Source organism: Hyaena hyaena, unplaced genomic scaffold (assembly GCF_003009895.1).
Source record: "Hyaena hyaena isolate Hyena2069 unplaced genomic scaffold, ASM300989v1 scaffold_332, whole genome shotgun sequence".
NCBI lineage: Eukaryota > Metazoa > Chordata > Mammalia > Carnivora > Hyaenidae > Hyaena > Hyaena hyaena.
In genome coordinates this window covers 1,582,162-1,605,521 of record NW_024080964.1, presented here as the reverse complement: position 1 = coordinate 1,605,521, position 23,360 = coordinate 1,582,162, and the positions used below count along the sequence as shown (strand labels likewise).

At 37.7% G+C, this 23,360-nt stretch overlaps 1 protein-coding gene across 2 annotated transcripts in view; it reads left to right on the top strand.

Annotated features, from left to right (window-relative positions):
* The window catches only part of ERLEC1 (endoplasmic reticulum lectin 1), a 31,380-nt gene extending 9,039 nt beyond the window's left edge, over positions 1-22,341 (top strand). The window contains exons 6-14 of one of the 2 annotated variants that reach the window (XM_039249195.1): positions 79-113; positions 2,642-2,865; positions 2,958-3,087; positions 10,991-11,152; positions 11,930-11,989; positions 16,113-16,237; positions 18,510-18,587; positions 19,504-19,579; positions 21,451-22,341. In XM_039249195.1, coding sequence (XP_039105126.1) covers positions 79-113; positions 2,642-2,865; positions 2,958-3,087; positions 10,991-11,152; positions 11,930-11,989; positions 16,113-16,237; positions 18,510-18,587; positions 19,504-19,579; positions 21,451-21,522 — 962 coding nt within the window. In that variant the 3' untranslated portion in view covers positions 21,523-22,341. The remainder of the gene's footprint in view (positions 1-78; positions 114-2,641; positions 2,866-2,957; positions 3,088-10,990; positions 11,153-11,929; positions 11,990-16,112; positions 16,238-18,509; positions 18,588-19,503; positions 19,580-21,450) is intronic. The other variant, XM_039249196.1, reaches the window with a different exon arrangement.
* The last annotated feature ends 1,019 nt before the right edge of the window (positions 22,342-23,360 follow it).

The window sequence follows — 23,360 nt, the reverse complement described above, 5'->3', positions numbered from 1 at the left end:
TTAGTCATTTGTACTGTATTTTATATATAAGTCAGTGGTCATTCTTTATACCTACCTTACTCTTATATTATTCCACAGATCAAGAAGCAGATGAAAAGGAAAAATCAAAAGAGGCAAGTGATAAGTGTTGATTTTTTTCACTCTTAACATCTATTAGTGAGGCATGAATTTATACAGCTTAAATGACAGAATTTAGTCTTGTGTTCTTTACCTATCAAATACCCCAAAGGATTGGGTCAAAGAAAATTTGCATTATGTTAGGTTTTTCTGAGAAAAGTTATACTGTGATACTTTTATTTACTTTTAAGATCATAGAAAAATAAAGGAATTTACCAAAGATATGTCTGGGAAAGTTTTTGTAATAGCAGTTTATCACTTCCAGGCTTAGCAGTGGTTCCCTCTGTTTAACATGGGAAATAATTATAAATTAAGAGCTTTTGCTTTTTTCCCCTTGTTTGGTCCCTATCTCCCATGGGTAAGACAGATAAACTACACAAGCTACCAGACTGCAAGCATCTTCAAAGCAGGGACTGTCTTTTATCTCTTTACCCCGCAGTACAAAGCTGATGCAAGATATAATATAGGCACCTCATAAGTGTTTATCGAATGTGAATGCATAATTGATGACTGAAAAATAGGATTGTTTAAAAAGAATGATTCCTTAGGGTACCTAATCACAATTTTTAAATGGCCCTACAGTTCAAGGAATGCTTTCTGAATCCTAAACGCACCCATAGAGTTATATAATCTTTTGATAGAGGATATGTCTAGAAGTGGTTTCATATCATAAAATCATAACTTTTACTAGATGTAAAATGAAATGGCAAAGGCCTTAAAAGGGTTGCCTGTAACTTGAAAAGGGTGGCTTTGGGGGGAATCGATAAGCTAAGCATAGACACACAAAACACTGCTATTTTAAAAGATTTTAATTTTGCAGACTACCTTTGAGATAAAATATTTATTTACTGTGGCTGTGGAGGATAGCAAGATGGAATTCAAAGTGTGAAATGATACAGGAAGAGGAAGAAAAGGGTAAGGGAAGAAAACTAACATTTACTGAGCCCCAATCTATAAGCCACATACTGTGCCAGGCATGTAACAAAAGGTAATGGTTAATTTTCCCCCCAGCCTTTGAGTATATATTCATTACTCTCCTCTTACAAATGACAAAAAGTGGACTTTAGTCAAAGTCAGAAAGCTGGTAAATTCAAAGCTTGACTCTGAACCCAGGATTTTCTAATTCTAGATACTAGCATGAAAACAGCATACAAGAAATAATCAAAATATTTTTCCCTAGAAACATTTGTTTATTGCCTGTTTTGGAGATGGCACTGACAGGGTAGCAAAGTGATCCAAGATGAGCCCCCTGCCTCCAAAGAGCTTGCTTGGAGATAGTATGAACAGTATTTTTTTAGGCTTGTTCTATTGGACTTTTCTTCAGTTTATATAGATAAAATATAGGAGATAGCTCCTTAATAATCGTTGTCTTCTGAGCTGATCTATTTTATTCCTCTGTTCAATGAAAATTTCTTCTTTTGTCCTTTGCTGGCTTTGAATAGATTTAGATAGGAGTTTACATTGAAAAGTATGTCTCTTGGGGCGCCTGGGTGGCTCAGTCAGTTAAGCGGCCAACTTTGGCTCAGGTCATGATCTCGCAGTTAGTGAGTTAGAGCCCCGTGTCGGGCTCTGTGCTGACAGCTCAGAGCCTGGAGCCTGCTCCAAATTCTGCATCTCCTCTCTCTGCCCTTCCCTTGCTCACGCTCTGTCTCTCTGTCTCTCAAAAATAAATAAACATTAAAAAAATAAATGAAAAGTATGTCTCTTAATATGAATGACAGGGAAAAAAGAGTAAGCAGATTGATGAACAAGGAAAGTATTGAGATTCCTGTTTTAGAAGATAGTGTTTTACTCTGTAGCCCCACTTTTTGACAAATCAGAGTTCAAATCTCTAGAATCTAAAGTGTAACGCAGCCATTCACTGAGAGTTTAGTATGGAAAGCTCTAACTAGTCCAATATTGTAAGTTCCTATATTTTATCTTAGTCTTTTTCTTTAGAACTCTTGAAAGCAATTCATATTAATCAAGATATTATATCCTTTTATATAAATGTACATTTACTTAACATCTTAATATTAGCACCAAATAAAATTTTTCCTTTCTTACAGTGTTCAGCTAGCTCTGAAAATATGTATTTGCTCAAATAAGAATTTAGGAATTAAAAGGATATTAGAGGAAGAATATACAGAAAATATAGTAGTGTTACCTTTATAAATGTTGGTTTATAAATAAAATGTAGTTTCTTCCTTTAAGAATAAGTGTTTCTCGGGGCGCCTGGGTGGCTCAGTCGGTTAAGCGTCTGACTTCGGCTCAGGTCATGATCTCATGGTTTGTGGGTTCGAGCCCCGCATCAGGCTCTGTGCTGACTGCCAGCTTGGAGCCTGGAACCTGTTTCAGATTCTGTATCTCCCTCTCTCTCTGACCCTCCCCTGCTCATGTTCTCCCTCTCTCTCTCAGAAATAAACATTAAAAAAAAATTATTTTTCTTTAAAAAAAAAAAAAAAAGAGTGTTTCTCCCATCCTCACCCCCACCTCCATTTCTAATGAAAAGTCTGTCTTGTACTCTTTTTTTTTTTTTTTCAAGATTCCCACTAAAAATATTGAAGGTCAGATGACACCCTACTATCCCGTGGGAATGGGAAATGGTACACCTTGTAGTCTGAAACAGAACCGGCCCAGATCGAGTACTGTGATGTACATATGTCATCCTGAATCTAAGCATGAAATTCTTTCAGTAGCTGAAGTTACAACTTGTGAATATGAAGTTGTCATTTTGACACCACTCCTGTGCAATCATCCTAAATATAGGTAGGATGTGGATTTAATATTTTAAACATGAAATGCACACATGCTTTAAAGTGTCATAGGCTTAGCTTTAATGCTTTGTTCTTGCTGAATAGATTCAGAGCATCTCCTGTGAATGACATATTTTGCCAATCACTGCCAGGATCACCATTTAAACCCCTCACCCTGAGACAACTGGAACAGCAGGAAGAAATACTAAGAGTGCCTTTCAGGAGAAATAAAGAGGTAGGAGAATTATCTAGCAGTATTTTCTTGGCGCTTCCTTTTCCAAATTTCAGAGTATGTATCAATATTTTAATGATTCCAATAGCGTAGTAGTAGTAATGTATTTTTATGACTCAAAATTTTAAATTCCAATTTTTAACTGACTTTAATTATTTTCCTTATTTTAGTATTTCTCAGAAATTATTTTATCATTCTTTTAGTCTCATGATTTCATATTTTAAAGTTTGACATCCTATTTAATTATAGTTAAGTTTTAGGTAGTTGACTGGCCTTATCAGCTAAGCCTCTTGAAGAAATAGACTACAGCCCATGTTCTAATTCTGTATTTATTCTTCAACTTACTGCTATATGTAATCAAACCATCATTCTTCTAAAACTGTTCTTACTAAGGTCAGTGGCAGTCTTTAGGTTCTAAATTCACTGGACATGTGCCTAACTTGATCTTAGCACGTAAAACACTGAACATTTGCAGCTTGAACTTTCTCTCCTGCCTTTACTTGAAATCATTCTCCCTGGTTTATTCTGGTTCTTTTCTCCTGTGGGCTAATCTTTGTCTGCTTCCTTTCCCCTTAAAATGTTGAAGTTCTCCACAGTTCTATCTGTAGTTGCCTTTTCTTCTTAGTGTAGTGTCTGTAGTCTCAGGTAGCCTCATCCAGGCACTCTGTCAACTTCCATTAATATGTTCATGAGTTCCAAATGTCCATCTTCAACACTGACCTTTCCCCTGAACTTAAACCGATTACAGTAATCAAATGTGTTGAATCTTAACAGCTATTATATAATCCTCACAGCAACCTCCAGGATTACTTTTAGTATCTTCCTTAACAGATTAAGAAATTGAGGGGTTCAGAGAAGGGAAGGGACAGATGATGGATTACAGATGAAAATCAAAATAATCTGGTTTTAGAACCTCTCCTCTTGACCACTGCTCTATGCGGCTTCTCCCTTTTGATATGCTGTCTTTGCTTTTCATCTCTTCATTGGACACAGCCAAATACATTTTCAGTACCCTCAGATTCTTGTCTCTCACAATGACCCTTTTCCTATCTTCCCCATTATTTTCAAAGCAGTATAACTTCCTTTGAAATGAGCCACGACTTCTAATGGATCACCTGAGGAAGAGATATTCCTATTTCCTCTTCTTTGCTCTTGTATTTTATTCAGTCCTCCGTTATAGCACTTATATAAGGCTAAAATTGATGGTTTTTCCTATGATTTTTACATTAAGATCAAGGGAGAACAAGGTGTGCTTTATTACTTTGGGGTTTCCAACTCCTTGTATGATACCTGGTATTCTGTGGGTTTCATTAACTAACTAACATTCACCTGCAAAACCTCTTTTCCCCTTTCTCTTGAGTACTTATTGTCAAAGTATTGCCAGACTCTGATTGTTGTGAATACTGCCATCTGATAGGAAAGAAAAATTACCTTAACATTAGTCAGCGTTTGATTTGAAATGCTCAGTTAAAAGACTGGAGATGAATTTCTCTTCTGGTCTCCTGGTCTCCTCCCTAATAGTGATTTAAATACTGACACATACTTGAAAGTTCAATCAAAATGCTTTGCAAATCCCAACTTTAATCACTCTTCAGGGAAGAAATGCCAGCTTACTTTCCTTTAATTAATGTGTTTAATCTGCCATTGGAGAAAAATTATTTTTAAAGAGCTACAGATGGGTATGCCCGGCTCAGGAGAGCATTCGACTCTTGATCTCAGGGTTATAAGTTTAAGCCCCACATTGGGGGTCAGGATTACTTAAATAAATAAATAAATATTTTTTATTTTATTTTTTTTAACGTGTATTTACTTTTAAGAGACAGAGAGCGAGCATGAGCGGGGAGGGACGGAGAGAGAGGGAGACACAGAATCTGAAGCAGGCTCCGGGCTCTGAGCTGTCAGCACAGAGCCCGATGCAGGGCTTGAACTCACGGACCTTGAGATCATGACCTAAGCTGAAGTTGGATGCTTAACCAACTAAGCCACCCAGGTGCCCCAATAAATAATTATGTTTAAAAAGTAAAATAAAAAAACTACAGATGATAATGCTTTCAAAATACTTAGGATCTTGGGGCACCTGGGTGACTCAGTCCGTTGAGCGTCTGACTTCAGCTCAGGTCAAGATCTCATGGTTTGTGGGTTCAAACCCCTCATCAGGCTTTGTACTGATGGCTAAGACTCTGGAACTTGCTTTGGATTCTGTCTCTCTCTCTCTCTCTCTGTCTGCTCTTCCCCTGCTCATGCCCTGCCTCTCTCTGTCTCTCAGAAATAAACATCAAAATACTTAGGATCTTTAGAACATGTGTTGTATATGAAAACTGTAGGCAATACTGTAGATGAATCAGTTATTTAAAACTGATTTTTCCAGAATTTTTTTTTATAAATCTAGTTTATTACACATAGCTTTTTTTAAGTTGATGTTTAGCATATGGTTTGCCTTTTATTTATTTATTCTTTTAATGTTTATTTTTGAAAGAGTGAGAGAGCACTGTGCAAGCCGGGGAGGGCCAGAAAGAAAGGGGGACAGAGGATCTGAAGCAGGTTCTGCTCTACATCAGTGAGCCCCATGCGGGGCTCAGACTTAGGAACCATGAGACCATGACCTGAGCTGAAGTCGGATACCTAACTGACTAAGCTACCTAGGTGCCCCTGGTTTGTCTTTTAAATGTGGATTAGGCTTTACTGTAATGAATTATTTTTGTTTTTTTAAACAAAAATACAAATCTGGCTTTCAGAATCTTGGTTTCAACTTAAAACTAATGTGACACTGTATATTAGCTAACTGGAATTTAAATAAAAACTTAAAAAAAGGAAAAACAGAAAAAAAATTTTTGGTTTCATGTTGTACCTGGCTTTTTTTGTTTTTGTTTTGTTCAGTTTGACAAGAAATGGTTTATTAAGGGGACTTAGGAGCCTTTTGGGCTGTGGCAAGACAGAGAGCCCACAACCCCACCTCCTGCAAGACCTTCATAGCCCTAGAGGCTGGAAGTACATGCTGAAGGACCACCCAGGAGAATGTTTAGGAATGGGTGTGAATAGAGAAACAACTTGCTGGATAACCCACTAGATAAAGTCCTAATGAGATTAAAAAAAAAAAAAAAAGCATAGATGTGCACCATTGTCATATCCCCAGGGCAGATCAAGGAGGTTTTACCCTGAAGGTGTACCTAAGGATGTAGGTGAACTAGAAGAAAGAATGTTGGGGGCTGCTGGACTCCTGGAGGCTTCAGGTAACAGAGGGGTCATCATGGTATGTCCAAGGCGACATTACTCTGGCCCACACACTCTATGCCACAAATCCAGCCCTTACAGTCTCACACACCCACCTTTTCCATGATACTCCCTGAGCCAGCAGAAAAAGGTTCTTTGCAGTAGGGGCTCTTTGGCCAGACAGTGTCCAAGCTGAAGGCATAAGCCACAGCAGCAGTACAGACAGCAAGAAAAGAGACCTATAGAATGAGTAATAATTTTTGCCACCATGTCCCCCAGACTCTAAACCAATTTGATAGCCACTGGGTTAAAATGGGCACAGGACCATCTAACGTGTGTATCTCTTTGTGCATGTCTTTTAATGCAGTAGTGATCCTGCCTGAATTACCAGGCATATACGTGCAACATTCGGTTTGAATAATAGCACAGGTGCCCCCTTGTGCTATGGTAAGTATATCCAAGCCCATTGTACCTGGTAATATAGCTTTTCACATAGGTGTAATCTCTGTACTCATGAGTGTCAGGCTATAGTAACTATTGTTAAGAATCCTCTGGATATTATAATTAATGAGTGGGGCACCTGGGGGTTCAGTCGGTTGAGCATCAGACTTCATCTCAGGTCGTGATCTCATAGCTCTTGGGTTCAAGTCCCTTATAGGGCCCTGTGTTGATGGCTTAGAGCCTAGAGCATGCTTTGGATTTCGTGACTCCCTCTCTGCCTCTACCCCACTCACTCTCTGTCTCTCTTTGTCTCTCAAAAATGAATAAACATTAAAATTTTTTTAAGAATAATATGTCTATATTCCATATCATGTCTTCTGTGCCTAAAGATGGTACAGATATTACTGCTAACTGGTTATACGTATACAATGAAAGATAGCATGGGTCCATCGTGCCTTTACAAGGGGTTAAATTTGGGGCACCTGGGTGGCTCAGTAGGTTAAGTGACCAATTTTGGCTCAGGTCATGATCTCACAGTTTGTGAGTTTGAGCCCCATGTCTGGGTCTGTGTTGACAGCTTGGAGCCTGGAGCTGCTTCAGATTCTGTGTCTCCCTCTCTTTCTGCCCCTCCCGCGCTTGTGCTTTTTCTCTCTCTGTCTCTCAGAAATAAATAAACATTAAAAAAAATTTTAAACTGAATTAATTAAAAAAATAAAAGGGGGTAAATTTGCACAGGCTGTTATCGTGCGAGCTGTGTTGTTATTACATTAATTTGAAGATAACTGGACCATTAGGAGTCCATTTTATGAATTTCTAAACACTACTACAAAAACTACCATCTTGCTTTTATTGGAATAATTTTTCTTAAAAATGCAAGTAGATGTTCCGTCCACAAGAAGCAATAATAAATGGTCCTACTTCTATTTACCTGTTCCCCTACCTGAGCTAGAGGTTTTACTATGCATTATTAATGTGTTTCCTCACTAACCTTACTATAGGTCTCATGTATTTTAAGTAATTACCTTCATCTCTTAGACCTTAGCTCCTTAGGAACAGTGACTATGTCTGCTTCATTTTTAATACTCAGCACTTAAAACAGTGCGAGGAGCATAGAATGCTCTGAGTGGAGAAGGTCTGTACATAAGATCCAAAGTCCTTTCAGAGAAAAAAAGATTCCATTTTGGGAATCTTTGTTCTTCTGTAATACTGGAGGAGAGAAAGGATAAGGTCATTGGTTTCTAGAGTAGCCATCCAATGACTTCTACCAGCCAAAGTTGAAGAAAAGAAACACAGTTGATCCGTGGCATCTACAGCAGGAGGAAAGGAAATATCATGTCCACTATACATTTATTAGGAACTCTTCTACTATTTACTTTTTTTAATTATTCAGTTCTAATTGGTATACTCCTTTTATTCTGATTTAGATTCATTTTCTCTCTACTCATGGTCCGAACACAGTTTATTTCTGGATTCTAACTCATTATTCTCTTTCATAACTATTCTCTCCACCTCACTTCTGTCATTCCTTTAGATTCTCTTCATCTTTGGCTTGGGTTACTTCAACTCCTAATGTGGCTCCCCACCTCAGGATTTATTCTTACTATTCTTTTCCTGCCACTGCTATAGTATTGCTTAAAAATCTGATCATGCCGGTTTTTTTGTCTAAAATCTATAAGATGATACAGCATTATGTAGTTTTCTTTATCACTAAGTACCTGCCTATCTCTTTAGCTTTAAATATTATGCCATACCCCACATCTTTGCTCGTTTAGAAAATGTTTATTTACTTATTTTGAGAGAGAGAGAGAGAGAATGCACACATGAGCTGAGGAGGTGCAGAGAGAGAATCCCAAGCAGGCTCCACGCTGTCAGCGCAGAGTCCGACACAGGGCTCAATCTCACAAACCATGAGGTCATGACCTGAGCTAATATCAAGAGTCAGATACCCAACCACCTGAGCCACCCAGGGCCCCCACATTCTTGCTCTTAGTGTTCCTCAGGTTCACATGCATAGATACACACAAACACAAAACACAGACACACATTCACATAAATCACAAATTATTCATGTTTCAAGAATTAAAAGTTTTCTCTTTATGAAGGTTTCATGTTTCATTTCTTCATCAAAATCTATTTGAATCATCACTACCTCTGTGAATTTGCTGTTCGCTGAACGCTTTAGTGGGCATCTCCTCTTACCAAATTCCAGAGTCCTCCAGGACAACAGCCAGGTCCTGCTGCATTTTAATAATTATAATGAATAGTCATATTTACTCCCATTCAGCTCCTCTTTACCCTTCTTGTTCTTTTATTTACCCATAGTAACCACATTTTCCACAACTAAATGTAGAGACAAAATCTAATAAGTACCAAAACACTTAAAAAGAATAAAATTTTAGTGAATTTCCTTTCAATCTTTTTGGGGTTCTTTTTTGATACACAGAGATACACATTAAAAAAATAATTGCAGTGCCTGGGTGGTTCAGTTAGTTGGAAATCCAACTCTTGCTGTCAGCTTGGGTCTTGGACTCAGTTGTGGGATCGGGCCCTTTGTTGGGCTCCACACTGACAGCACAGATCCTCCTTGGTATTTCTCTCTCCTCTCTCTGCACCTCCCCTGCTTATGCATGCACATGCTCGTTCTCGCTCTCTCAAAATAAATAAACTTTAAACAGTCTTGCTTTAAAAAATAATAATATGGTTTCTGGGTGGCTCAGTTGGTTAAGCACCCAACTTTGGCTCAGGTTATGATCTCGCAATTTGTGAGTAAAAGCCCCCCATTGGGCTCTGTGCTGACAGTTCAGAGCCAGGAGCCTCCTTCAGATTCTGGTTCTTCCTCTCTCTCTGCCCCTCACCCACTCACGCTCTGTCTGTCTCTCTTTCTCTCTCTGAAAACTGAATAAATGTTTAAAACATAATAATAAAATTTTTTAAATAATAATCATAATATGGGGTGCCCCATAATTGGGGTCAGATGGGGTGCCAAGACCATCTGACTTGGGCTCAGGTCATGGTCTCACATTTTGTGAATTCAAGCCCCACATAGGGCTCTGTGCTGACAGCTCAGCCTGGAGCCTGCTTTGGATTCTGTGTCTCCCTCTGTCTCTGACCCTTTCCTGCTCATGCTCTGATTCTCTCTCAAAAATAAACAAACATTTTAAAAAAACTTTAAAAATAATAACTGGGTCCAGACTATCTATATATGTGTGTATATATCATAAATAAAATTTTCACTTGTGGGACTCTTGGGTGATTCAATCAGTTAAGCGTCCAACTTCGGCTCAGGTCATTATCTCATGGTTCGTGGGTTTGAGCTCCGTGTCAGGCTCTGTGCTGACAGCTAACTCAGAGCCTGGAGCCTGCTTCAGATTCTGTATCTCCCTCTCTCTCTCTCTCTTTGACCCACCCCTGCTCACACTGTCTCTCTCTCTCTCTTTCTCACTAATAAAAACATTTAAAATTTTTTTCACTTGTTTACACTTAACAGTATATTATTTCTATATTACTATGTCATAAAGTAATCTTCTATAATGTTATTTTAATTATCTCAACTATTGCATTGTTTAAAGTACCAAAATTTATTTAAATAATTTACTAATGTGGATATTTTTCTTGTCCACAAATTTTTGCTAACATAAAGAATGTCACACTGAATGTCAGTGGAGCTAAGTCTTTGCACCCATCAATGGTGATCATTAACTCTGAATAAATTTCTAGAAACAGGTCACATGTAAGCACTTAAGTAAGCACAAATAGGTAAGCACATAATAAAGGGTTTTGATACATACTGTCAAACTGTACTTGAGAAGAATTGTGGAATTTTACAGTTTCATTAGCAATTTTTTTTTAAAAAAGAAAGTTGTGTGTATTTGTGTGTATTTGTGTATATGTAATGTGTTTGTGGTATTTCTAGTAAGGTAGAGTACTACTTAGCTTAGGTAACTTGCACTAGAGTAATTCTAGCTGCTATAATCCAAAAAAAAGACGAAAAACAAGGAGACAAAACATATGAAATGGAAATTATCCCTGTATGTTAAGAATGACCATCATACCCTTAACTGGTAGGCAGAACTAACATTTGTCTAGAACTTTCTCTATTGTATTAAGTGTTGAAAAATTCATTTTTTAACAACACATTAAAAATGAGTGGACAACTTTTATTTTCAAAATTTCCTACATTTAGAAATAATACGTTATAACTGAAGAAAAAATAAGCTTGGTACAGAATGCCTTGAACATATGTGTTTAATTTTAGGAAGAGTTGCAGTCAACTAAAGAAGAGAGATTTCCAGCAATCCACAAACCCATTGCTGTTGGTTCTCAGCCTATGCTCACTGTTGGAACAACCCATATATCCAAATTGACAGATGACCAGCTCATAAAAGAGTTCCTTAGTGGTTCTTACTGCTTTCATGGGGTGAGAAGTGAGCCTTTGATTTCAATATTTATCTTAACAGCCTTCACTTGTATGTTGATTAGTCAGCAGCCATTAGCAGCACTGAAAATGTTTTTGTTTATAGAGAAATGGCAGGATTCTAGAAACCTCCTAATAGACATTCTGTCTCTGCATCTTACTATATAATTTGTAGCCATTATGTCCTCTTTACTCACAAGCTAAACCTTGACCTTTACTTGACAGAAAAGACATATATAACTAAGTCTGTGATTTGGGTTGATTGGTAGAATGGGCATCAAAGATTATATAGCATAAAAATAATTATATGGCTTACATTTTGGTTATGTACCGATCACACTCAGAACTTGAGTTAACATCTACAAAGGTTAAATTTTGCCCCTAATAGACTATTAATTAGTTCCAGTGAGAAATACAATAAGTGAAATTTTCACTTTATTTTATTTTACTAAGACAGTACAGTAGGTATTCTCCATATTTGTCTTTTTTAAATTGGTCTTTCTCTGTAATTTCTCTTTTTATTATTGATGTATAGTTGACATACAATGTTATATTAGTTTCAGGTGCTATAACAAAGTGATTTGACAATTCTTAATGCTCATCATAAGTATAGTTACCATCTTTCACCCTATAATGTTTTTCGCAGTAACTTTTAATAACCATGTTATCGCTAATATAGTTTATATATATTTCCCCCCCATCACTGTCATGTGGCAACACTGAGACAGATCCCAATCCCCTATTCTCTATATGTAACTTGATCTGTTTGCTTTCCTGTAGGGTGTTGGTTGGTGGAAATATGAATTCTGCTATGGCAAACACGTACATCAATATCATGAGGTATGGGTATGGAATAGCATTTATATCATTCTACCATTAGATGAAGTTTTAAAAATCTTTTGTGAAAAAAAAAGAGGAGAGATGGTGTTTTTAATTATGAAATGACTTAAATATGAAAATACTTCAAAGTGTCTGTAAGTTCTGGAAAATGGAAAATTTGGTACAATTAACCAAGTCAGCCATCTTTTTTTAATGTTTATTTATTTTTGAAAGAGGGACAGAGTGCAAGCAGGGGAGGGGCAGAGAGAGAGGGAGACACAGAATCTGAAACAGGCCCCAGGCTCTGAGCTGTCAGCACAGAACCTGACGCAGGGCTCAAACCCACAAACTGTGAGATCATGACCTGAGCCAACATCGGATGTTTAACCGACTGAGCCACCCAGGTGCCTCCCTAAGTCAACCATCTTAAAGTAAGATTGTTTAACTTTTAACTGCTCAGATTCTTCTATTTGTGCTGTGGAGGAATAATAAGCTATTGTAGCTAACCTCTTTAGCCACGAAATTAGTAATTATAATTCTTTAAATTAAGAGAGTTAAAAAAAACAGTAACAAAATGAATAATAAGATAGTACATTATGGCTCATGTTAGGAAAATAGTGTAAGTACAGCAAGTTTCTCAGCTAAAGAACATACCATATCATCTAAGTTTAAAATCAAGTAAGTTTTAAGATTATACACATTGGCTTTTGATTCTTCCTTTTATTTCTAATTTCATAAATCAGATAGCATATTCTCCCACATTTGAGCCAAGCTGCTTAAAGTCTAAACTTCAGACCTTATTAAACAACTTATCTGTCATAGTTGTACTTTGGTAAGGTAAACTGTTTGAAGACAAACATTAATTAACAAATATTTACCTGGCTGTTTTAAAAGGCTTTTTATTCCCTAAAGAAATAATAACTAGTAATTAGAAAATACTGTATTTGCCCTCTTGAGATGTTTTGAGCCAGTCTTAAGTTCCAAGACAAACCATACCAGGAAAGATCATCAACTCACATTCCACATTTAAATCATTCCAAATTTAGGGGGCATCTGTAAACTAAGAAAGTTTTTTTTCTTTACTTAAACCTGAGACGTGCAATTTTACTCTTCTTCCCATTTATTCTTGCTGCTTTATAGATGTTTTATTTATTTTAATAATGTTTATTAATGCCTAACTACAACCCAGATAATATGCAACAGCTTTTTTTTTAAGAGAATTTATTCATCTTTTTCAAATTTGCATGAGAAGTAGTGAAGAGGGGATTTATTTTTTGTTTTAAGTTTATTTGTTTTGAGGGGCGCCTGGGTGGCTTAGTTGGTTAAGCGTCCGACTTTCGCTTGGGTCATGATCTCGCGGTTCGTGGGTTCGAGCCCCGCGTCGAGCTCTGTGCTGACTGCCAGCTCAGAGCCTGGAGCCTGTTTCAGTCTGTGACTCCCTCTCTCTCTGACCCTCCCTTGCTCATGCTGTCTCTCTCTCTCCTAGAAATAAATAAAAAAAACATTAAAAAAAAAAACAACTTTATTTGTTTTGAGAGAGAGAGAATGAGAGCAACCATGAGCTAGGAAGGGGGAGAGAGAGAGAGGGAGAGAGAAACCCAAGCAGGCTCTGCCCTGTCAGTACAGTGCCTAACATAGGGCTCAATCTCACAAACTATGAGCCGCAATCAAGATCATTCCCTTAACCAGCGGAGCCACCCAGGCACTCCACAATGGCTTTTTGTTTTTAAATTAAAGGAGTACATACCAGAAATTTAGAATGAATAGTAAAATTCTTCTCCACCATTGTCCCATTTCCTAAAAGTAATTGCTCTTGAGTTTTCTTAGTTAACCCTCCACAAGAAAACAAATGCTATGTGTAAATGTTGGTATAACCTTGTATTTAGACAGAAGGAATCTGCTAAAGGCTCTGCTCTCCACTTGTTTCAATTATTGTCTTGGAGATCTTCCCACGCCAGCAACAGCTGATCTCCTTCTCAGCATATACAAAGGATTAGGTCTATGTCCACAATATATTTAGCCAGATCTCTACAGACCTTGGAAGTGTTTCCAGTTTTTGCTGTAATAGTATTTTAGTGAGCATTTATAAGTAGTTTTGTTGGTAAACTTTTGCAAGTATATTCATAAGGCACATTTCTAGCAATGTGCTTGCTAATTCAAAATATACATATACTGAACATTTTGGAAGTCATTCCCATTAACAGTGGCTTTTTTTCCCCCATATACTTGCCAGCACTGGGTTTTATCAAACCTAGTTTGCCCAAGGTTATATAACCTAGAACTTTCCAAAGGACTCTACTAGGAGCTTTGGGAGATATAAAAATAATAGTAGCTTACAAATATAATATTCATTGTATACCAGGCACTGTTCTAAGTATGCATATTACCTCATTTAATTCTCCTCTTTTTTTTTAAACTAGTTTTTTTTTTTTTTTTTTTAATGTTTTTATTTATTTCTAGGAGAGAGAGAGAGACAGCGTGAGCAGGGGAGGGTCAGAGAGAGAGGGAGTCACAGACTGAAACAGGCTCGAACCCACGAACCGCGAGATCATGACCTAAGCGAAAGTCGGACGCTTAACCGACTAAGCCACCCAGGCGCCCCTAGGTTTTTTTTTTTTAATGTTTTATTTATTTCTAGGAGAGAGAGAGAGAGCGCCAGCGTGAGCAGGGGAGGGTCAGAGAGAGAGGGAGTCACAGACCGAAACAGGCTCTAGGCTCTGAGCTGGCAGTCAGCACAGAGCCCGACACGGGGCTCGAACCCACGAACCACAAGGTCATTACCTAAGCGAAAGTCGGATGCTTAACCGACTAAGCCACCCAGGCACCCCTCATTTAATTCTCCTAAGAACCGTAAGAGGTGAATATTATTATTCCAAGGTGAGGAAACGGAAGCAATAATTTAGTAACTTACCTAAAATGATATAGGTAGTAAATGATAAAACCAGAATTCTAACCCAGGCAGTCTTGTTCTGTATCCAGCCTCCTTAAACATTTCACTATACAGCTCCAGTCCCTGTCTATGCCCAGTTCATGTGCCACTGTAAGAATTTTTAATCCTACTGATCACTTGTATGCTAGTGCTCAGCATGGTGCCTGGCATAAAATATGAAAAAGGAAAAGAAAGACAGGAAGGAAAGGAGGGGAGAGGAAAGAAAAAGAGAGAAGGACGGAAATCCACACATAAAACAGTACAAAATAATAAAAGTTGGAGTACCTGGGTGGTGCAGCCAGTTGCGCAGCCAATTCTTGATTTTGGCTCACGTCATGATCCCAGGGTCATGGGATCGAGCCTTCTTTCTCCATGTGGCCCTCTCCCCGTCTCATGCTATCTAAGATTTAAAAAAATAAATAAATAGAGTTTAAAAATAAATAAATAATAAAGCAAAAATTTAATACAAAATAATAAAATCCGAATGGGGAAGGGGGTTTCTGAACAGTCTTGATACAGAAATAAGCATGATGTCAAATGACTAGTGTGAATACTAGTATAACCTGAAGAATTTGAAAGAGTAGACATAGGATGAAGATAGGTTCATTGTGGCTGCAGGGTAAAAAATACAGCCCAGAGATTTAATTTCTTTAAGAATCACAGTAGTGGGGCGCCTGGTGGCTCAGTCGGTTGATAATCTGACTTTGGTTCTCACAGTTCTTGAGTTCAAGTCCCACATCAGGCTTGCTGCTGTCAACAGCGCAGAGCCTACTTTGGATTCTCTATCCTCTCTACCCCTCTTCCGCTTGCACTCTCTCACAAAAATTTTATAAAAGAATCGCAGTAGTATGTACTTGTATCATCTAGGTAAGAGAGATTAAACTCTTGGTTGAGAGAATGAAATATTAACATTGGAAATGTAGAGGAAGATTCTGAAGCCAAGAATATCCCCAGGAAATAATGTAAGAGAGGAAGGAAATAGAAATAACTGCATTTGGAGCTAGCCTGACCAGAAAGCAGTTTCATTATTCAGAGAAACAAAGAATAAAGAAGATAATGAGCTCAAATTTCTCCTCATCAGGTTTGACTAACATGTAAACACATATACCTAGTGTGCAGGTGGAGATAAGGACTATAATTTATAGGCAGGCCATCAGCATGAATGTCTACTTGATATTATGAAGAGTGCATTAACAACTATTTTTCATATATTAGGACAAGGACAGTGGGAAGACCTCTGTGGTTGTGGGGACATGGAATCAAGAAGATCATATTGAATGGGCTAAGAAGAATACTGCCAGAGCCTATCACCTTCAAGACGATGGTACCCAGACAGTCAGGTAAAGATTAACTTTATTTGTCCTTGGATCTGATTAGTAGAATATTTAAAACTCAGAATATTGAAAAACATAAAATTGAAACACTTCAGTATCTTTTCTCAAGGTACTAGTTAAGAACACAGTTTCTGAAACAGGGAGCGCTGGATTCGAATACTGGCTCTTCACTTACTACCTTGGGCAGATTGCATAGTCTTCTTAAATCCCACTTTTCTTGTCTGCTAGTATTTGCCTCATAGGATTGTTAGGACATTTAAACAAGGTCATTTAAGTAACGCATAATGCCTGTCAACAGCATGCAGTCAATTTTGGCTACTGCCTTTAACAGTGACGGCTATGGGAGTGGTGGCACTGGCGATAGACACAGTGGCTCATTTCCGCGTATTAAGCCTGAGAGTGTTATCAAGCATTTGCCTTTTTAATGTGTGATCTTTCCCTCTTTAAGTTAGTTAAATTCTCTTGAAATATACTCGAGGAGCCCCTGGGTGGCTCATTCGGTTGGTTAAGTGTCTAATTCTTGGTTTCAGCTCAGATCATGATCTGGCAGGTTCATGAGTTTGAGCCCCACTAAGGGCTCCCTCCCACCCAGAACAGAGTCTGCTTGAGATTCTTTGCCTCTTTCTGCTCCTGCCCCACTCGCGCATGTTCTCTTTCTCTCAAAATAAATAAACTTAAAAAAATAAAAATAAATTAAAAATAAATAACCACTCACATTTTCCTTTGTTGCTTTACCTTTGTGAGGTTATGGTTGAAAATAAACAGTGGCTTTTTAAAAAACTACCTCACATCTTCTCTGAGTTATATAGGTATATCTTGTTACAGCAGAAATAAATTAATCTCTTATTTCCCAAGAATAACTAAGCTTTAGTTTTCCTTGTAGTCTGCTGCCTGGCGAATTTAAATTATTCATTCTTTCTCTTTATTGGGCATTAAGTTTATCCCTCCTAGCACACATGGTATTGAGAGACTGTTTTTTAGAATGTGCTGACTTCAGGGCACCTGGCTGGCTCAGTTGATAGAGCACAAGACTCTTGGTTTTGGGGTTGTGAGTTTGAGCCACGCTTGGGCATTGAGATTACTTAAAAATAAAATCTTAAAAAAACAATCAGGTGTCTGGACGGCTCAGTAGTTAAGCATCCTGCTTCAGCTCCGATCATGATCTCAGTTTGTGGTTTCCATCCCCACATCAGGCTCGGCGCTGATGGCACAGAGCCCACTTCGGATCCTCTCTCTCCTTCTCTCTCTCTGCCCCTCCCCCTGCTTACACTCTCTCTCTCCTCTCAAAAATAAATAAACGTTAAAAAAGAATTGTGCTTTTTGGGCTGGCCAAAATCAGCAAAATTAAGAGATGGGCATTTAACTATTAGAATATACTAAACAGAGGGACTTTTTTTTTTTTTTTTGAGAAGCAAATGTATTAATTTTATTGATTTGAAAACATTGAAGTGAGAATAATTTTTCATACTTAATTAAATAGAATAAAGCACATTTATAAAATCAAGAGTAGGAAATACAGTGTATTAATTATTAGACCTTTTTTAGTAAAATTTTAGGTACCATTTAAGAATGTCACATTGTGCTATTGTTTGATTAGAGCTTTCTTGAATTTTTTTTTAGATATGTTTTTCTCTTTTTTTTTTTTTTACATAGTTTATTGTCAAATTAGTTTCCACATAACACCCAGTGCTCATTCCCACAAGTGCCCATCCCCCCTCCCCCCCACATCCATCAGTTCTAAACAGAGGGACTTTTAGGTTTGTATATGTTTCGTGTGAAAATAGTTCATGGTATCATGTGCAACAAATCAGTTTGAAACACAGGAGTGTAAGGCTAGCAAAATTTAAACATTTTTTTGTTTTTTGGACCCTGCATATTTGGAATTTGTAGCTTAGCCTAGGCTGTACCTTTGTACACCTGCATTACATATTTTTATGAGTGGAGCTGGCTGAAGGATGGGAAGGAGGGAAAACTTACCACAAAGTAAACAAAGGGCTCAGGAAATTGTTAACTTCAAAAGGACTTTTAAAAAAGCAATTTAACCTAAACTATTTGTATACAAATAAAAAATATGCAAATTGAAATTATTCTTGGTAAGTAAATCACTCTGAAATATTTCAGTTTTATTTTCTCCTTTATAGAATCTGAAACACTTTCTCTGTGACCTGACCCTAAAAATATTTTATAACTAATGCAAAACTGATCCCTGTCACCATCTTCTCACCCTCGCTGTTAGGGTTACTGTGAATTAACGGACTTGTGTGTTTCTCTGATTCAGGATGGTATCACATTTTTATGGGAATGGAGATATTTGTGATATAACTGACAAACCAAGACAGGTGACTGTAAAACTAAAGTAAGTTGGACCATCAACTTGTGCTTTATGCTTTTCTCTTTAATCTGCATCTAGTGTGCAAAAGTCTATATAAATAGGAAATATAATTGTGAATAATTATACATAATTATATTTCTGCATAATAGCATGATATAATATCGTACAAATTAATGCTTTATTCAGGGGCACTTGGGTGGCTCAGTCGGTTAAGCATCCGACTTGGCTCAGGTCATGATCTCAGGTGTGTGAGGTTGAGCCCCACATTGGGCTCTGTGCTGACAGCTCAGAGCCCGGAGTCTGCTTTGGATTCTGTGTCTCCTTCTCCCTCTGCCCCTCCTTGGCTCACACTCTGTCTGTCTCTCAAAAATAAACACTTTTTAAGAATTACTACTTTACTCTAAAATATTAAAATTGGGGCCCCTGGCAGGCTTAGTCAAAAGAACATGCCACTCTTGATCTTGGGTTTGTGAGTCCGAGCTCCACATTGGGTGTAGAGATTACTTAGAGAGAGAAAGAAACTTTAAAAGATATAGAATGAAAATCAGGGGCACCTGGATGGCTCAGCCAGTTGAACGTCCATCTCTCAATTTTGGCTCAGGTCATGATCTCATGGTTCATGGGTTCAAACCCCACATGGCTGACAGGAGCCTGCTTGGGATTCTTTCTCTCTTCCTCTCTCACTGCCCTTCCCCCACTTGTATGCATGTACACACTCTCCCTCTATCAGAAAATAAATAAACAAACTTTAAAAAAATCATTAAATAAAATATTAAAATTATTTTAATATTATTTATAAGTTATAATGATTGTTAAATTATATTATGTCAGTTATTATATACAATTATACAGGAAATACATTTTTTATAGCTTAAGAGGAAAACAGTTAAAAATGCTTTTATATGGTTTGGGCAGTACTTTAAAGTACTCTCTGTTTTAGGTGTAAAGAATCAGATTCTCCTCATGCTGTTACTGTATATATGCTAGAGCCTCACTCCTGTCAGTATATCCTTGGGGTAAGTAAAAAAATAATACTTAGGAATTCAGTTTGGGAACACGTTTTGATTTTTAGCATTAAGTCTAGAAAGGACTGTCAGTCATTTCATATGGCCCCATATTATCTCTATAAAATCTGAAAACTTTTTTTTTGAGGTATAATTTACATAAAATAAAATGCAAAGATCTTAGGTGCTGAGTTTGATACATTTTGATAATTTATATACCTGTGTAATTATCCCCCAAAACAAGGTATCTTATCACTGCGGAAAAATTTTTTATACCCCTTTTATGTTAATACTCCTCAACCCCCAAAGATACCCCTTTCTGATTTCTCATACCATAGGGCAATTTTGCCTGGTTTTTTATTCCCCACGAATGGAATCATATAGTACCTAGGTTTTTATGCCTGCCCTCGTTAACTTGGCATGTTTTTCAGACTCACCCATGTCACTCCAGTACTTCATTCTCATTTTGTTACTGAACAGTACTCAGTTGTATAAGTTAACCACATTTGCTGATCCATTCTTCTGCCAAGACATTTGTGTTGTTTCTCATTTTTTATCATGTGAATATGCTGCTGGGAACATTTTGTTTTACAAGGTGCTTTGTGATCATGTATTTTCATTTCTTTTGGATAAGTACCTGGGAGTGGAATTGCTGAATCATAGGTTAGATACATGTTTAGCTTTTACCAAATAGCTGTCCAAGTGTCTGCACCATTTTACACTCATACCAGTAGTGTGTGAGAATCAGCTGCTCTGCATCCTTATCCACATTTGGTGTTATCGGTCTCTTTTATATTTAGCCATTTTAGTCATCCTAATATGCATTTCCCATATGGAAAATGGTGGCAAGCACCTTTTCGTGTGATCTTTTGTGAAATATCTAGCCAAGTCTTCTGAAAGAAAAATCCTGACACTTATTCAGTCTCTATTCAGGCCTGTTGGCAGTAAGTGTCAAGACTGTCATAGTAGGGAAGAGAGACCCAGCTTAACTCCACTTACAGCAAAGACAGCTGGGGATATCCAGCCAAGCAGAAGGGGGCGGGGTGAGGGCCGGGGACTCAGTGGATGGAAAACTGCTAAGAGGTGACATCGACATAAACCGACTTGATATGATTATTGCTGACGACAGGCCAGGATGCCCAGCCATCCAATGTGAGAGATGAGGAATTTGATCAGATACGGAGAATGGTTAGATATTGAGTGTGGGCTTCTCTCCACACTGACTTTTTGGGAGTCTTGCTGCAGCTGGACTCAGCAGGCCCAAGACAGGACACAAATACAAAAAGAAGTGTAGTCGAAAAGAGGGAGTGGGAGAGCCTAACTTGAGTTTGGTCAAGGAGAGTCTGTCATCTGTCAGTCTTTCACCATTTTTATTGTTACTGTTTGTCTTTTTTCTAGGAGTTCAAATATATTCTGTATATGAGGGAAATGAGGTCTCTGTTTATAGTGCACATTCTTTTCCTCAATCTGTGGCTTGCATATTTATTTTCCTAATGTCTTTTGATGAGCAGAAGTTGGTTTATTCGATAAAGTTTATTTTATCCATTTTTTCCCTTCTGTGGTGAATGATTTCTTTTGTTCTGAGAAAACGTTGCCACTCCAAAGTCATGAAAATATTATGCTGTACTTCTTCCTAGAAGTTTTATGGTGCTACCTTTGGTTATGTGATGCCTAACTGGCTTTCTCTGTATTTTTCCTGGTCAGCGTTCATTGACCTTTGTGTATTTATGGGTTGATACTATTCATCAATTTTGGAAAAATATTACACTTTTGTGAATAGACATTTAACAGACTTACACACATGAATTCACACAGCAAAAGACTACTGAATAAAGTATTTAGTTTAGCAACTTTTTAATGGTTTTGTTGTTTTTGTTCTTTAGGTTGAATCTCCAGTGATCTGTAAAATCTTAGATACAGCAGATGAAAATGGACTTCTTTCTCTTCCCAACTAAAGGATAATAAAGTCTGGAGAAAGAAAAGATCATTGACAGTCATAATGATTTCTGTCTGACCATGTGTCTCATAGAGCTCTCAGCCATTGGACCTCGTCTAAAGGATCGTATAAAAGGACTCTCAACCACTTTGTGAATATATATGTGTATATAAGAGGTTATGGATAAACTTCTTAAGGCAGATAGTTGTCTCATTTCTTTCATTTTGTGTCGTGTCTTATGAACCGATTGTGTTTTTTGCTTGGATAATGTGATTCCAAGATAAATCTCATCCAAGCAGTTTAGAACCCAGCCTAATGAAATGTCTTAATTGTTGTACCTATTGATCTAGATTTATTATGTAAATTATAGTATATATAACTAGTTAATGAACTAAAGATAATGAAGAAAGAAATTGAAAGGAGGTTGTTTAAATGGGAGACTATGTAAAATATGTAAATTCCAGTGCCTGAAATCCTTTCCACAAATTTTTATTTAGCAGTTGCTCTCTACCAGGTGTTAAGCTAGAAACTGGGCACATAGTAAGCCTCACAACATTAAGTTTTCTTCACCTCTGTTAATCTCAAGAAACTCTTATTTGCAGTAGATTCCTTCTCTTGGAACTTGTATCTGCTTCTTTCTCCCCAAGGTATGTACCTGGTGTAGGCAGTCAGAGATCCTTCTCTTTTGACTTAGAATGATTTACTCCAACAAAACACACTGTGCTGGCCATCCTTTGTATCTGCCTACTGTATACTACAGATTTGAGTTCTGGATAGTTTTACAGCACAATATTTATTTTAAAGTAAATAAAATGTTCCCAAGCAGTGTTGTCATGTAGTCAATGGCAGATTACTCAGTTCCTTTATTTTCTCCGTTCCCGTGTTCCACACATTATCGTATGGTATTTTGGATGTACATATCTAAATAAGGACAGGAAAGTAGCTATAAAATACTTTTCCTCCTTTTCAGTAGTTCTGAAGAAAGATATTTTAGTTTGAGAAATGGTTAGTGCAGTTGATTGTTGCAGGGCTGTTTGTGGATTTTCACGTGAAGCAGCACACATAGAGAAAAAGGACACACTTGGCACTCAAACCGAAGTCCACATACTCTCTAGCTTACTAGCTATATGATCCTGCACGATCAGTTAGCCTCTTTGAGACTCACTTCTTCTTCGGTAGAGAGACTGTGTCCTTCAGAAGGGGATTGCAGCAGTGCATTCATTTTACGGTATGTAAAAAGCCCAGGCCCAGTACTGGACACCAGGTTCCCAGTAAGAGTTCATTTATTTCCTAATATTGCCCTTGTCTCCTATTAATAGAATAAGATCAGAGACCACCACCATTAAAATGTATTTCTTTAATAAAGTATAGAATTGTACTTCTTAGTAAGCTAAGACACAGAATTACCCACATCTGGATATAGGTAGAGGAGGGAGGACGTGAGGGTTGTGAAAGGCTGAGTGCCAAAAGCACTTTGAGAATATTTAGGCCAATCTCTTCTCTTAAAAAGGTGAGGGGGAATCTAAGAACCTGTATTGAATAGTTTAAGGTAAGTTGGCCATGGGGGCGCCTTGGTGGCTCAGTCGGTTAAGCATCCAACTTCCACCCAGGTCATGATCTCATGGTTCATGAGTTCAAGCCCCATATCAGGCTCTGTGCTGACAGCTCAGATTCTGTGTCGCCCTCTCTCTCTGCCCCTCCCCAGCTCACACTCTCTCACTCTTGTCTCTCTCAATCTCTGTCAAAAATAAAAACTTTTAAAAAATTTAAAAAAAGTTGGCCTTCTGTCTGGGCTAACAGCTTCAACTTGTTTGAAGGAAAGGCTTGGCCAGCTATCTTCATGTTCCTTCTAAACCT